The sequence below is a fragment of the Euprymna scolopes genome, chromosome 18, assembly GCF_053919585.1.
Source record: "Euprymna scolopes isolate OS-2025 chromosome 18, ASM5391958v1, whole genome shotgun sequence".
Lineage (NCBI taxonomy): Eukaryota > Metazoa > Mollusca > Cephalopoda > Sepiida > Sepiolidae > Euprymna > Euprymna scolopes.
In genome coordinates this window covers 24,519,551-24,532,657 of record NC_136499.1, presented here as the reverse complement: position 1 = coordinate 24,532,657, position 13,107 = coordinate 24,519,551, and the positions used below count along the sequence as shown (strand labels likewise).

The following is a 13,107-nucleotide window of genomic DNA, read 5'->3' as shown; positions in this document are numbered from 1 at the left end:
GAGGGAGAGAGAGAGAGATAGAGAAAAGGAGGGAGAGAGAGAGAGATAGAGAAAAGGAGGGAGAGAGAGAGAGATAGAGAAAAGGAGGAGAGAGAGATATAGAGAAAAGGAGGGAGAGAGAGAGATAGAGAAAAGGAGGGAGAGAGAGAGATAGAGAAAAGGAGGGAGAGAGAGAGATAGAGAAAAGGAGGGAGAGAGAGATAGAGAAAAGGAGGGAGAGAGAGAGATAGAGAAAAGGAGGGAGAGAGAGAGATAGAGAAAAGGAGGGAGAGAGAGAGATAGAGAAAAGGAGGGAGAGAGAGAGATAGAGAAAAGGAGGGAGAGAGAGAGATAGAGAAAAGGAGGGAGAGAGAGAGATAGAGAAAAGGAGGGAGAGAGAGAGATAGAGAAAAGGAGGGAGAGAGAGAGATAGAGAAAAGGAGGGAGAGAGAGAGATAGAGAAAAGGAGGGAGAGAGAGAGATAGAGAAAAGGAGGGAGAGAGAGAGAGATAGAGAAAAGGAGGGAGAGAGATAGAGAAAAGGAGGGAGAGAGATAGAGAAAAGGAGGGAGAGAGAGAGAGAAAAGGAGGGAGAGAGAGAGAGAAAAGGAGGGAGAGAGAGAGAAAAGGAGGGAGAGAGAGAGAGAAAAGGAGGGAGAGAGAGAGAGAGAAAAGGAGGGAGAGAGAGAGAGAGAAAAGGAGGGAGAGAGAGAGAGAAAAGGAGGGAGAGAGAGAGAGAAAAGGAGGGAGAGAGAGAGAGAAAAGGAGGGAGAGAGAGAGAGAAAAGGAGGGAGAGAGAGAGAGAAAAGGAGGGAGAGAGAGAGAAAAGGAGGGAGAGAGAGAGAGAAAAGGAGGGAGAGAGAGAGAGAAAAGGAGGGAGAGAGAGAGAGAAAAGGAGGGAGAGAGAGAGAGAAAAGGAGGGAGAGAGAGAGAGAAAAGGAGGGAGAGAGAGAGAGAAAAGGAGGGAGAGAGAGAAAAGGAGGGAGAGAGAGAGAAAAGGAGGGAGGAGAGAGAAAGGAGGGAGAGAGAGAGAAAAGGAGGGAGAGAGAAGGGAGAGAAAAGGAGGGAGAGAGAGAGAAAAGGAGGGAGAGAGAGAGAAAAGGAGGGAGAAAAGGAGGGAGAAAGAGGGAAAAGGAGGGAGAAAGAGGGAAAGGAGGGAGAGGGAGAGAGAGAGAGAAGGAGGGAGAGGGATTTGTCCAATGCAACATCAGAATTATACATGCGTTTTAGCAGAATCTGACAATAATATTAAAGTAAAAAAAATTAATGCACAAATGAATAAATACTTGCCTTTAATTTAAGTCAGAAATTATTTGTCACAGTAATAAATATTTTAGCCATTTGATTCTATCAATAAATCGATTAAAAAGAACAGCTAACATTGGGCTAAGCATTGGAATTTATTTCTGACAATTTAAGTATCATGCTGTTTTGTTGATAACACTCCTCTCAAGGATAACACATTCAAATAACCAATTAATTCAGCCAACAGCTTTAGGTATAAACAAAATATTACAAAGAAAAAATTAAACTTGTAAAGGATTCAAACCTGTTCCTCGTGAGGGAGGACCATCTACTGCAGATATCACTTTGACCATTTGGTTAACAAGCCAAACTATTAGGAAAGACTAACTTTCTACAAGTAACTCATCTCTCTGGCTTATCATGATTAATCTGGGTTTATGTTTTTATTAGCATTCCAACCATAATCTCCTCCAATTGGCATCAGATAGTGAATATTGTGTCCCTTTTAAGAAGCAAGAGTTTGAATTCTGCACAAGAATTATTTTTCACTGTGCAATTTTGTGTTTATTTCCAGACCTGTGAGCTAAATTAGCCGTTTATTTAAGAGTATCATTCACATAAACAGTGCCAATATAAAAAGCAGTGTGATACATAATATATTATTGGAAATATATATATGCATGTATATGTACGTGTGTGAAACATACACACAATGGAGGTTTAAGGATGAAGGATCCCTGGCTTTGGGACAATTAGGAAAATGAAAACAAATCCCTGAAAATAAATCAGTTAAATTATCTCCTTAAAACAAAAATTAGTAATATTTGCATTATTTTTGCAATACATTTAAAAAAAAAAAAAAAAAATTCAAAAAAAACAATGTTCTTGAAAAAAAAAAAAAATATGAGTAACAAAAACAAACAAAACATTTACATCAATAAAACTGATCTTTGTAACAAGAAGTAAATCTCATTATTGCAAAATAAATTAAGATGAAATTCATTTTTTTTCTGAAAATACAAATGTAAGCCTCAAAATTTGTTATGTTTTTCATTTCAATCACTTAGTGAAATACCATTCATTGATAAGTTTAATAAAGTTTAACATGTTGGTAAGAACACAATCAGTAGCCGATAGGAATAACTGCTAACCAACATTAAATTGGATATTCAAATTATTTTTTTCAAATAGCTATCAAAAGCAAGTCCATCACAGCAAAATATTAGTTCTTGTTTAGAATCCCACCAACATTAATAACCAAAAATAAAAGAAAATCTGTACGATGTACATACCCATGACAAAACGAAAATATCATATTCCAAAAATCATATATATTGATCAAGTAGCTTTATTTTTATAAGGAAAATTGTTTGAAAACATTTAATAGAAATTTGTAGGCATTACAACATAAATCTTGCAAGTTTGAATTATTGTTGAGTTATCTCCCTTTGTTTTCTGATTGTTTTTTTTAAAATGGTGGTTCATAAAATTCGATTTTCTTTTTTTTTTTTTTTAAATAAAACTTGATTAATCTATATATTAATAGGATAGCATGTGTGTTATTTTGTGTGTCACGCTTACATCTGAGTGACTGTCATTTAATTGTTATGGACTTTCATTTCTTGTAATAAATAATTTTACCAAGAATACTTCATAAGTATGGTTTCGATTATAGCTGAAGAAACTCAAGTTATATATATATATATATATATATATATATATATTTTTTTTTTTTTTTTCATAAGTTTTGGTTTAAGATGGTGCACCCAAGTCATATGGATATATTTTTTATTTTTGAAATCGCAACTATTTAAGCATACTTATGACCGGGCTATGCCGGGCGTCCCTACTAAATACTTTTGCAGTTTTAACAAAAGAGCTACAATAATATCAGAGCGTCTCCATTTACTCTGAATATCTACAGAATGCCAACATCAATATATTACCTATGAGTCTCCTGTGGAATTTACGCAGGCCTGCTAGTTTACATAATTTTTTGGAATATGATATTTTTGTTTCATCACAGGTACGTACATTCATAATGACTTTTCTTTATTTTAATACAGGGGAAATTCTGGACAAAAACCAAAATATCTCTGAAGAAGATTTGTACTCATTCTCTAACAATCGTCAGATGAGTAACATTAAAATTTAAATGAAATCAAACATAAAAGCAAGAATTATATTAGTTTCAGTTTATTAACTTTTACACTTTTTTCATTTTTACTTTTATTTTTTTTATTTACTTTTTTATTTTTATTGCGACTGAAACATGATAGGGGACAGACTTTTTCAATCTAAGCAGAGAGTTAAGGAGCAAGATGTTTGTTCACGTCACATTTAAATTTCCGTATGTTGGTACGGTTAGTGAAACATGGAGCAGGAAAGAAATTTCAGAGGCAAGTAGTCCAAGGAAAAACGACCAGAGTAGAAAGTTTTCCAGCATTTATTGACCTCTACAGTGAAGGGATGGGATTTTTTTTTCTGACAGTTATGTTGGTGAAGGGTATTTTCATTGAGGAGATATGTGCACTAAGTTCATTAGAGCAAATTCTATCGAAGTACTTGAAAAACAAGAACAGAGATGCAACATTGCAATGATGTGACAGGGGCTAATGCTTGGTAGACAGGGTTGGGCTTATTAGTTTAGAGACTATTTTATGAACTCTGTCCAAGTGGAAGAGACTAGTTAATGCATCAGCCCAAACGTGGCACCAATACTCTATGCATAGGTGAATGGTGATTTTGAAGAGATATATCGGATACTGACAGGTTTTTTAGCAAGGTAAAGGAAACCTACCTTCTTTGTAGCAGACTTTGTGCTTAAATATTTTGGAAGCAATTTATACTTCATACTGCCAAGGTTTTTTTTTTTTCTAAATAGAAGGCATTTGTTAATTTTCTGTTATTCCTTTGATAAGATAATGAGAGTAGAAAGTAGATCTTAAATCTTGCTTCCCTTATTTTGTCTTTTAGTCCTCACATTCCAGGAGTGATATTTCTGACAAAAAGGAAAGAATTTTTTTTATTATTATTATTATTTAGGTCAGAATCTATCCATCTAAAACTTGTTATTGGCTAAGTTTTGACCATGAATTGTTTTTTGTTTTGTTTTTTAGTTCTTTACATCAAGTGGCTTCATGTCTTGTCTGGAGCAATTTCCATAAAAAATATGTTACAGGGTGAGAACAAAAAAGACAGTTTGCTGAGATGGACAGACTTTTATTAGCTATTAAAATAAAATAAAAAGTTCCTACTAATCAACATTTAATTCTATTTTTTTTTTTTTAAAGAATTATAAATTTTATGATAAAAACCTACTTGCCCATCCTTTTTACAAAAAAGTAACTATTAAAAGTTATAAAAATGGCAATGAATACACTTGTATATAAACAAAATATTTTCATTATTTAAAACATGTCTTTATATGCAGATACATCACAAAAGTTTGTTGCAACTTTAGGTCATTTAGTTAAAGCAATTGTTTGGTAAGGATACCTTAATTAGATATGGCTACACAAACTTAAAAATGGATATTTAAACAAAAAGAAAGCCAGTGAAATAAACAACTCGTACAAACAAAATTTATTCATGCGAGTGTGTGAAGTATGCGTAAGAGTCTGTATTAGAATTAACATAAAATAAGAATTTCAATATGACTTCCGTCGGTTTATAGTTAGCATAAAACTTCCGAAAGGAATTTGTTTTCTTTGTGTCGACCATGAAAAATCTAAGTTGATGGTGCAAGAAGTAATTTGACTATATGCGGCATTACTAGTATCAACCTTTTTGATTGGACTGCATAGAGAGCAGGTGTGAAACATTGCTTGGTGTAGCCAATATCAATAGAGAAAGAGGATGATACTAAAAAAGAGGAAGATGATGATGCTGAGGAAGAAGAAAATGATGGGGAAGATGATGTACGGTTTGTAAAAAAGAAATAGCTTTTCGCTTTGCTTCCTTCAGTGGTGTAGATGATAACAGCTGCTATTCGTAATTGATTTTAATTAAATATTTCACAATCATATTTTATTTTCTAAAATCTTAATTGCATGTTTGAGGCTTGAAATTTTTAAATGTGATTGTTGCATTTTTGTTTTGAAGGTGTTTGATCATTTCTGCGTATGTTGCATCTGCATGTGCATTGGCAACACTTCTTGCCAAACGCAGTGGTTCAAGCACAATGTTAAATCACCTCCCTTCAGCGGGCTCTTCTCACAAGATGCCTTCATTGGACTGATCACACCTTGGTCAAATAGATGATCTCATTTGAGAAGCCATTGATCAGGTTCCTCTTTGGGGCTGGAAGAAGCTATATGGCAGCCAGCTTAAAATGTAGCTCAGAACAGTTAAGCAAAATATCGAACTGATTCTGGGTCCAACAATCCATACTGTTTGCCGTTGGAACTATGACTGGCAGTCAATAATTTCAGCATTGGTGAAAGATTACCGGGATTGGTCAGCTTTTGTGCGAGATGTGGTGAATTCATTGGAAGGGACCAGCTTAACTGATCCACCTCAAGACAAGAGATTTTTGATTTGGGTATATAAGGAAACAAATTTGATTAACACAAATTATAGAAAGGAGTTGTGCAAAACATTTTGTTGATCAGTTCTGATGAAATTCTGATATAAAAATTATCTAAATATAGTTTTCTTATAGTTATTTTCACTTGTCAATTTAAAAAATGAACCCAGAATAATTTGAAGAAATAAAAATTCAATGTTAAAGAGTCCATTTTGATAATGTGCACAGGGCTTCAGTCGTAAAGATTGTTTAAAAATGTTGCCCAAGATTCTTTTTACCTCAGTGTTTTGTTTATATCAATAACAATAAGCTGGCCTGTAGAAAGAAAAGAAATTCATTTCAGCACTGAAGTTGTAAGTCTCTTTCATCAGACCACTGTTAAAGTATGTTGACCAGGCCTCTGCTCCATATCGAATACATGATTACCAGCATCTGGATAGAGTTCAAAGACTGGCTACTCAAATGATGTAGGGTCTATTAGATCTGCTCTACGAAAACCGATTCAAGAAACTTAATCTTTTCTCCCTTGACCACCAACAATTATGTGGTGATCTCATTTTGAACTAGAATCTCATCAATGGTCATTATAATATACCTCAGGACCTATTATTCAATCCTGCACCAGAAAGAGGTCTAAGCAGAAACTACAATGAAAATATTTCATTGCCAATTTTGATTAAACTGAAGGAGGGCTGCTTTCTCAATTAGGATCCATGGGCCTTGGAATAAACTTTTATATGAGGTAATAAATGCACCAACAACACAACAATTCAAGGTAAATTTGGACAGATACTGGGCTACTATATCCTCTTTTTTGTAAATTTCTACCACCCTTTCCCTATATAGCAAATGAAGCATGATCGTATGATTCTTTTACTTAATAAATTGAATTGAATTGAAATGTACATATTCTTTTTAAGCAGAACTCTTTGAGATCATTGGAGTATTATTCTAACGTTATTTCTTTGAAAAATTATTGCATGAAAATAACTCTTCAGAAATATATTTTTATTTCAAAATTATTTTTCTCCAACTCTTTATGATATATCTGCATATAAAATCAAATTAAAAATCATCATTTTATATAAACAAGAAACAACTACCAAATAAGGTAATTATTTGAATTCATTTTTAAAAATATTTACCAATCACTTATATGGATTTACTTTTGAACTTTTCCTTATTTGATATAAATTAAATCTTATTCATTTTCAAACAATACATATTAACTGCTAACGTCTTATACTGCCTGAAACCACATTGACTGGAAGTGTTATTTGTATTCCTAATTTACTTGATTATGCATGGAATGATAACCCTTGGTTTAAATCTATTGTTAAATAGATTTAAAAGTTTCTAATAGAAGTAAAATAATTCTTACCAGTCTTTGTTAGACTTACATCTGGGAATTGATATTTATTTCAGCATCTAGTATTTAGACATTTTTCCATGTGTATTTTTTTTGTTTATATTTTTTTCAAAATGTCTGCTTTCTTTGCCAATAACTTAAATGACCTGTTTGATAAAAATACTTTTTAGTGCAATCTGTCCCAAAGTAAACTTTTAGTTTAAAATGAAAACAAGTGTTTTTGCCATTTTTTTTGTATTTCTTTACAGAACTAAGGCTCTGACATCAGACAATTTTTAACAGGATGTTCAAAGTTAAAACATGAAGACGACATTTTACAAAAAAAAAAAAAAAAAAAAGTTTTTTTTTTTTTAATAAATAGATCTAACCTGTTGAGTTTGGTATTGCTTTCTCAGCAAATATGGCTTGACACACAGCATCCATGGGACACAAATGAATAAGACGACTACAAGAAAACCTTGGAATCCAGCCTAGATAATAAATAAAATCAGAAAGATAAAATTATAACCAACGTACAAAATAACATGGCTAAAACTTGAATTTATTTCATAAAAATAAAACTGCTGGATGAATTTATTTAAATTTTGGTGAACTTTTTTTTATTTTCCCTGACAAGTAAGTTCAACGAAAGGTTTCTTGCTATTTTTTTTTTATGACAGTGTTACCCTGAAGAAGCAACAAATCAGATTTTGTCAGGTAAACATTTAGAGGTTACGATGGTTTGGTTTTGTAGCATGTCAACCTTTAATAGGTCAGCAGCCATGTTTTGCATAAAAATTGTTTGTAAATTAAGTTGATTAGTAGTTGTATATTTTGTACATGATAGATTTTATTAAACTCATGGAACGAGACTATAACTGATACTATTACTCAATGTGAACCTGAAAGTAATGACAAATTTTTTTAAAATGACTTTACACCTTCCAAAGCTCCCAAATTGGGGACTCATCATATATTGTATAGTTCATATATTGTACAAGTTCATATCTAGGGTCAGATATCATGGAGTTAAGAACATTTGGTTCTTGTCCAGAATTCTCAGACAAAAATAAAGAAAAATCAATATGATATACATACCTGTGACAAAACGAAAATATATTCCAAAAATCATGCAAATTCATCAAGTAGTTTTATTTTAAGTAAGAAAATTAAATTTTATGAGTAACAGAAGAGCAGCCATCTTGCCTGCCATATTGAAAACATTCTAAAGATAAAAAAAAAAAATGAAAGATAACTCAACAATAATTCAAACTGGCAAGATTTGTCATTAATGCCTATGAATTTCCATTAATTGCTTAAAAATTATTTTTTTATAAAAATAAAACTACTTGATCAATTTTCATGGTTTTTAGAATATATTTTTGTTTTGTCACAGGTATGTACATTATACAGATTTTTCTTTTTTAAACAGAAGAGGAATTCTAGACAAGAACTGAATATTCTTACAAGAAAAAAGGGTAAGAAATTCAAACCCTATTTGACTCTTAATCAAATTCAGAAAACTTACCTGACCAGAATAAAAAGGAGCTTCATATGCAGGGGCAGCAGGATATTTGAACAAAAACATGTTGATTAAACCTGAAATGAAGTTACAAAAATTAATTTTTTTTGTTTAAAATGATTTCCCCTCTCAATAAATAAAAAAAAAATTGTTGAATGCTAAAACAGCCTTTATTCAAATTTAATATCCTAAAATACTTTTGTGTGTATATATACTAGCAGGGGGTACCCGGCGATGCCCGGGTGTTTGGAGGTGTGTGTGGTGTTAAATAAAAAAGAACCCAAAGCCCTGAGGCGAAGTTTGAAAATAAAATCGGCCAGCCAGAATGAGTTAGTGAAAGATGTTTGAATTTATTTAAGAACCAAATTGACAGGTGCGCGGCCAGAAGTCGTCGAGCGTTACGACTACGACGACTACGACGACGAAGGTTTGCTTGTTATAAGCGAAGTAAAAAAAGAAAACAACGTTAACACTAAGCGGGGGGGAAAAAAAAAACACAAAAAAACTAACGTAAGGCAAACAAACGATGAAAACAGAAAACGAACACGTGAAAAATGGCTTAAATAAGCCTGTTTCAATATTAAAATTTAAAAAATCGAAAAAAAAAAAAAAAAAAAAACCATCTCACACCACGATTCGAACCCAAAACGTTTACATAATGAACCAAGGGCTTAACCAACTGAGCTAAGGTGACGTTGGCAAAATTTGTTTGGTTTTTCAACTATTTAAAGTAAATCAGGTCACGACGTCATCTGACTCATGCGTAGAATCGGTCATTGTCACGAGAGGACTGTTTTTCTTAAGACTCTCATACCATACCCTGTCAAAACCCTTAGATATATCTAGAGCTGCCACTACCCTCCCCCGCTTTGTCCAGTGAATGGTATATACGTTCTGAGATTACAGTTAGGATGTCTGCTGTGGAACGAGCTTGCCTAAATTCATATTGTTGGTTAGTCAGAAGTTTAGCATTTGTAAGGCGATGGACTAGAGCATGGTTAATTATGGTTTCAAATATTTTGGCGAAAAGTAGGAGGAGGCTAATGGGGCGATAATTTACTGGGTCAGTTCTTTCGCCAGAATTCTTGAAAACTGGCACTACAGAAGCAGTTTTCTAGTAGTCAGGAAAGCAAGATTCATTAAGGCATTTGTTGTAAAGCTTGGAGAGAACTGGAGCTACTTCAGCGGCGCATTTTTTTAATAGCACAGCCGGGATGAGATCAGGTCCACATGCTTTTGCAGTGTCAAGCTTTATGATAGCATGCACCTGAGCAGGGGTGATTTTCAGATCGCCTAGTGTGACATCTGTCTGCAAAGGAAAGTCAGGGAGAGGGTGGTTAACAGAATCCAGTGTGGAGTTGGAGGCAATCCGTCTGGCAAGCATGTTAGCTTTCTCAGTTGCTGAGCAAACAACCTCATTGTACAACCCTTACTTCATAATTACATGCACAGGCACTTGTAGAGGAAGTATTCATTGTTTCTAGAGACAGAACGGAGACCAGGTCAGACAAAGTCGTCCAAACTGTCTGCCTTTAAGACTTACATTACATTGCACAATTCTCATATATGATGAATGTGTGTAATGTGAATTTTAATGACAGATTCAGTTCTGATAACCTGTAAGGGAGATAAAATCTGAACAGTATAGGGAGATGTGTGCAGAACAGGAGACTTTGATGGTATGGCCACATTGGAAGAATGAATTTAAGTTCTTGAGTTAAATGATGGAATTTGATGCAAAGTTCTTTGCAAAAAAGTTTAGCTTTATCAGATGCTGGAGTAATGGTCTTACATCTGTTCAGGGCCTTGTTTATTATTTGTCAAAACTTGTAGAAATCAAGCCTTTGTTCAGCCACTCTAGATTAAACAGATTGAGCAATGTTGCAGTTTCTATAACCCCTTTGAAATGGTTGTGGACAGTCTTAAAGGCAGCTTTGGTTTCAGAACATTTTGTTGAAAACAATTGAAGTAATTGTCTGTATTTTTGAGATGAGGTGTTTTCATTGATTGAGATTGTTGGACTGACTTCCTCATCTTGGTTGTTATTGTCACAACGTTTCGGCCGTTTTGCCCTCCGGCCTTCATCAGGTGTTTTGTATCGAACTGGGGAACCATTTAAGAGTCTCGAACCCAACCCTTTACAAAGTTTACAGTTACCCAAAGGTGCTGAGTTCAATCCTGAATGAAGGCAGTGAAAAGTAACATTCAAAACAGAGAATCAGCAACTATGTCTCAGAGCCTAGCTGGAGTTCGAACATGGTACCCCCGTAATAATAATAAAGGGTTGGGTTCGAGACTCTTAACAAACGGTTCCCCAGTTCGATACAAAACACCTTATGAAGGCTGGAGGGCAAAACGGACGAAACGTGACTATAACAACTAAGATCAGGAAGTCAGTCCGACAATCTTAATCAAAACAATTGAAATTGTTATTTCTATGAGAAATGGTGGTGGCACATTCCAGGATGTACTTCAGCTAGCTGTTTGGTTTCTACTTGAATTTCTTTGAGTCTATTCAACTCTTAATACCAATGATTAATCAATAAGGTAAATCAGATGCAATAGAGGACATATTCTTTTAAAAAATGGAATGCAGAGGAATTTTTGATATGAAAGACCTGAGATTTTGTTGTACTTTGTTTTGCTCTTAAAACAATTGAGGGATTGGAAGATCCCAACAAAGACAAAACAATGGCTGAACATTATTCAGGACAATTCGTTAGGAAAAGATCAAAAAGACTTGCAAAATGTCCATCAGCATTGGGTCGTATATGAATAAGTTTGTTTGCAATCTGTGTAAGATCATAGATCATAAGCAAGGGAGAAATCATGACAAAACCTCCCTTCATCATCCATATTATTTGGATTATTCAGACTAACGTTCTCATCTTGAGTGCTATTTTCACAAAGTTTTGATCAATGTAACCTACGACCTTCTTCAGGTGTATCTTATCAAACTCTAGAATGTTTCTGTTGAACTCCGATATCTTCATGAAATTTCAAATTAAACCTTTTATTTAATCCAACGATTTCTGGCATAGTGAATAAAGTACTTGGTAAAAATTCAGTTGTATGGTATACTCCTCTTGAGGCTGAAAGTTCAATCCCCAATGCGGGCAACACTAAAAATAAAAATACAATTGTAAATTATTTAGGACTTCTACCCAGCCATGGCTGACAGAACAAGAGCATGCTACTCCTATGGATTAAATAAAGGCTTCTATTTGAAATTTTGTACAGATTCCTAAGTTCAACAAGATCCACCTGAAGAAAGTCGGGGGGTTACATCAACAGAAACATTGTGAAAATAACATTCAAAATGAAAACAGTTCGAATAATCCAAATAATATGAATTATCAACCCTCATCTTAAATTCAAAAATGTAATTCCCTTCATCTTATTTGAGTGAAATTAGCCAATCAATATTGCAAACATTAAAGTCACCAGACATGAATGCTGGAAGAATAGTAAACAGACTAAGTAAGGTAAATTTTCTCAGATATTCAAACCCCGAGGAGTGAACAACTTTTCATTGTAGGGGTGTGTAGCACTATATCAATGTGAATTTATTAATCTCTCTTTAAATGTTATCTATTTGATAAAAAACAAATGATTAAAACAGATAATAGAAAATTGAATCCTGAAAGTGATGGATAAAAGATGACATAATAATGAAAGTTTTTTTCTTACCAATTAGTAGACTGGGTGCTACACCGGCTGTTGTGGAATCGTAGTGTGTCCACTTCACAAAAATCAATATGACTAAATAGCCAAACATGGAGGTAAGGAAAATAATTTGCGGTATAAATTCGCAAAGTATATTTAACGGTTTCTTAAAATATCTGAAAACAAAAAAGAATTTACATTAAGACATTTCAGATAATTACATTCAAAGATTGCAATAAATTACTGAATTAAAATAAAAAGAATGTCCAAGCATAGGCATATTAGTATTAGGTAAAATTCAGTTCTAAGCGAAACTCTTCTGAAGGTTGGTGGTTCAATCCTCAGTGCAGGTAATACTAAGAATACAATTGTGAATTACTCAAGACTCATATCCAGTCATGGTTGATGGAATGAGAGCCTGCTATTTTCATGGATCAAATAGAGGGTTTCGGTCGACAGAGAAATTGTCGTAGTTTTATCCAATGTCAAATAAATAAAAGTCAATCTTCATTTAGAACGAATGACAGCTTTGCTTGTTTATTTTTTTTATTCATATTTCAATATTAACAAGGATAGAGAAACTTTTAGCACTTGAACAGAAGTTCCTTGTTATAAAAACACAAAAATAAAGAAAAATCTTTACAATGTATGAACTCGTGATGGAAAGAAAATATTGTACAACAAAAATCATGTAAATTGATTAAATAGTTTTGTTTTTTTTAGGAAAATTATTTTTAAGCAAATTTCAGTTTTTCAAATACACTCCTCCTTCTCATGTTAAGAATGGCTTTCTGAATCTCAATTTGGAGTTATCTTTCTT

At 33.5% G+C, this 13,107-nt stretch overlaps 1 protein-coding gene across 17 annotated transcripts in view; it reads right to left on the bottom strand.

Annotated features, from left to right (window-relative positions):
- LOC145297530 (V-type proton ATPase 116 kDa subunit a 1-like) overlaps positions 1-13,107 on the bottom strand; it is a 187,416-nt gene that overhangs the window by 53,042 nt on the left and 121,267 nt on the right. For all 17 annotated transcript variants that reach the window (XM_080143466.1, XM_080143458.1, XM_080143465.1 and 14 more), the window contains 3 exons: positions 12,312-12,463; positions 8,628-8,698; positions 7,489-7,590 (listed from right to left, as the gene is read on the bottom strand). In XM_080143466.1, coding sequence (XP_079999592.1) covers positions 7,489-7,590; positions 8,628-8,698; positions 12,312-12,463 — 325 coding nt within the window. The remainder of the gene's footprint in view (positions 1-7,488; positions 7,591-8,627; positions 8,699-12,311; positions 12,464-13,107) is intronic.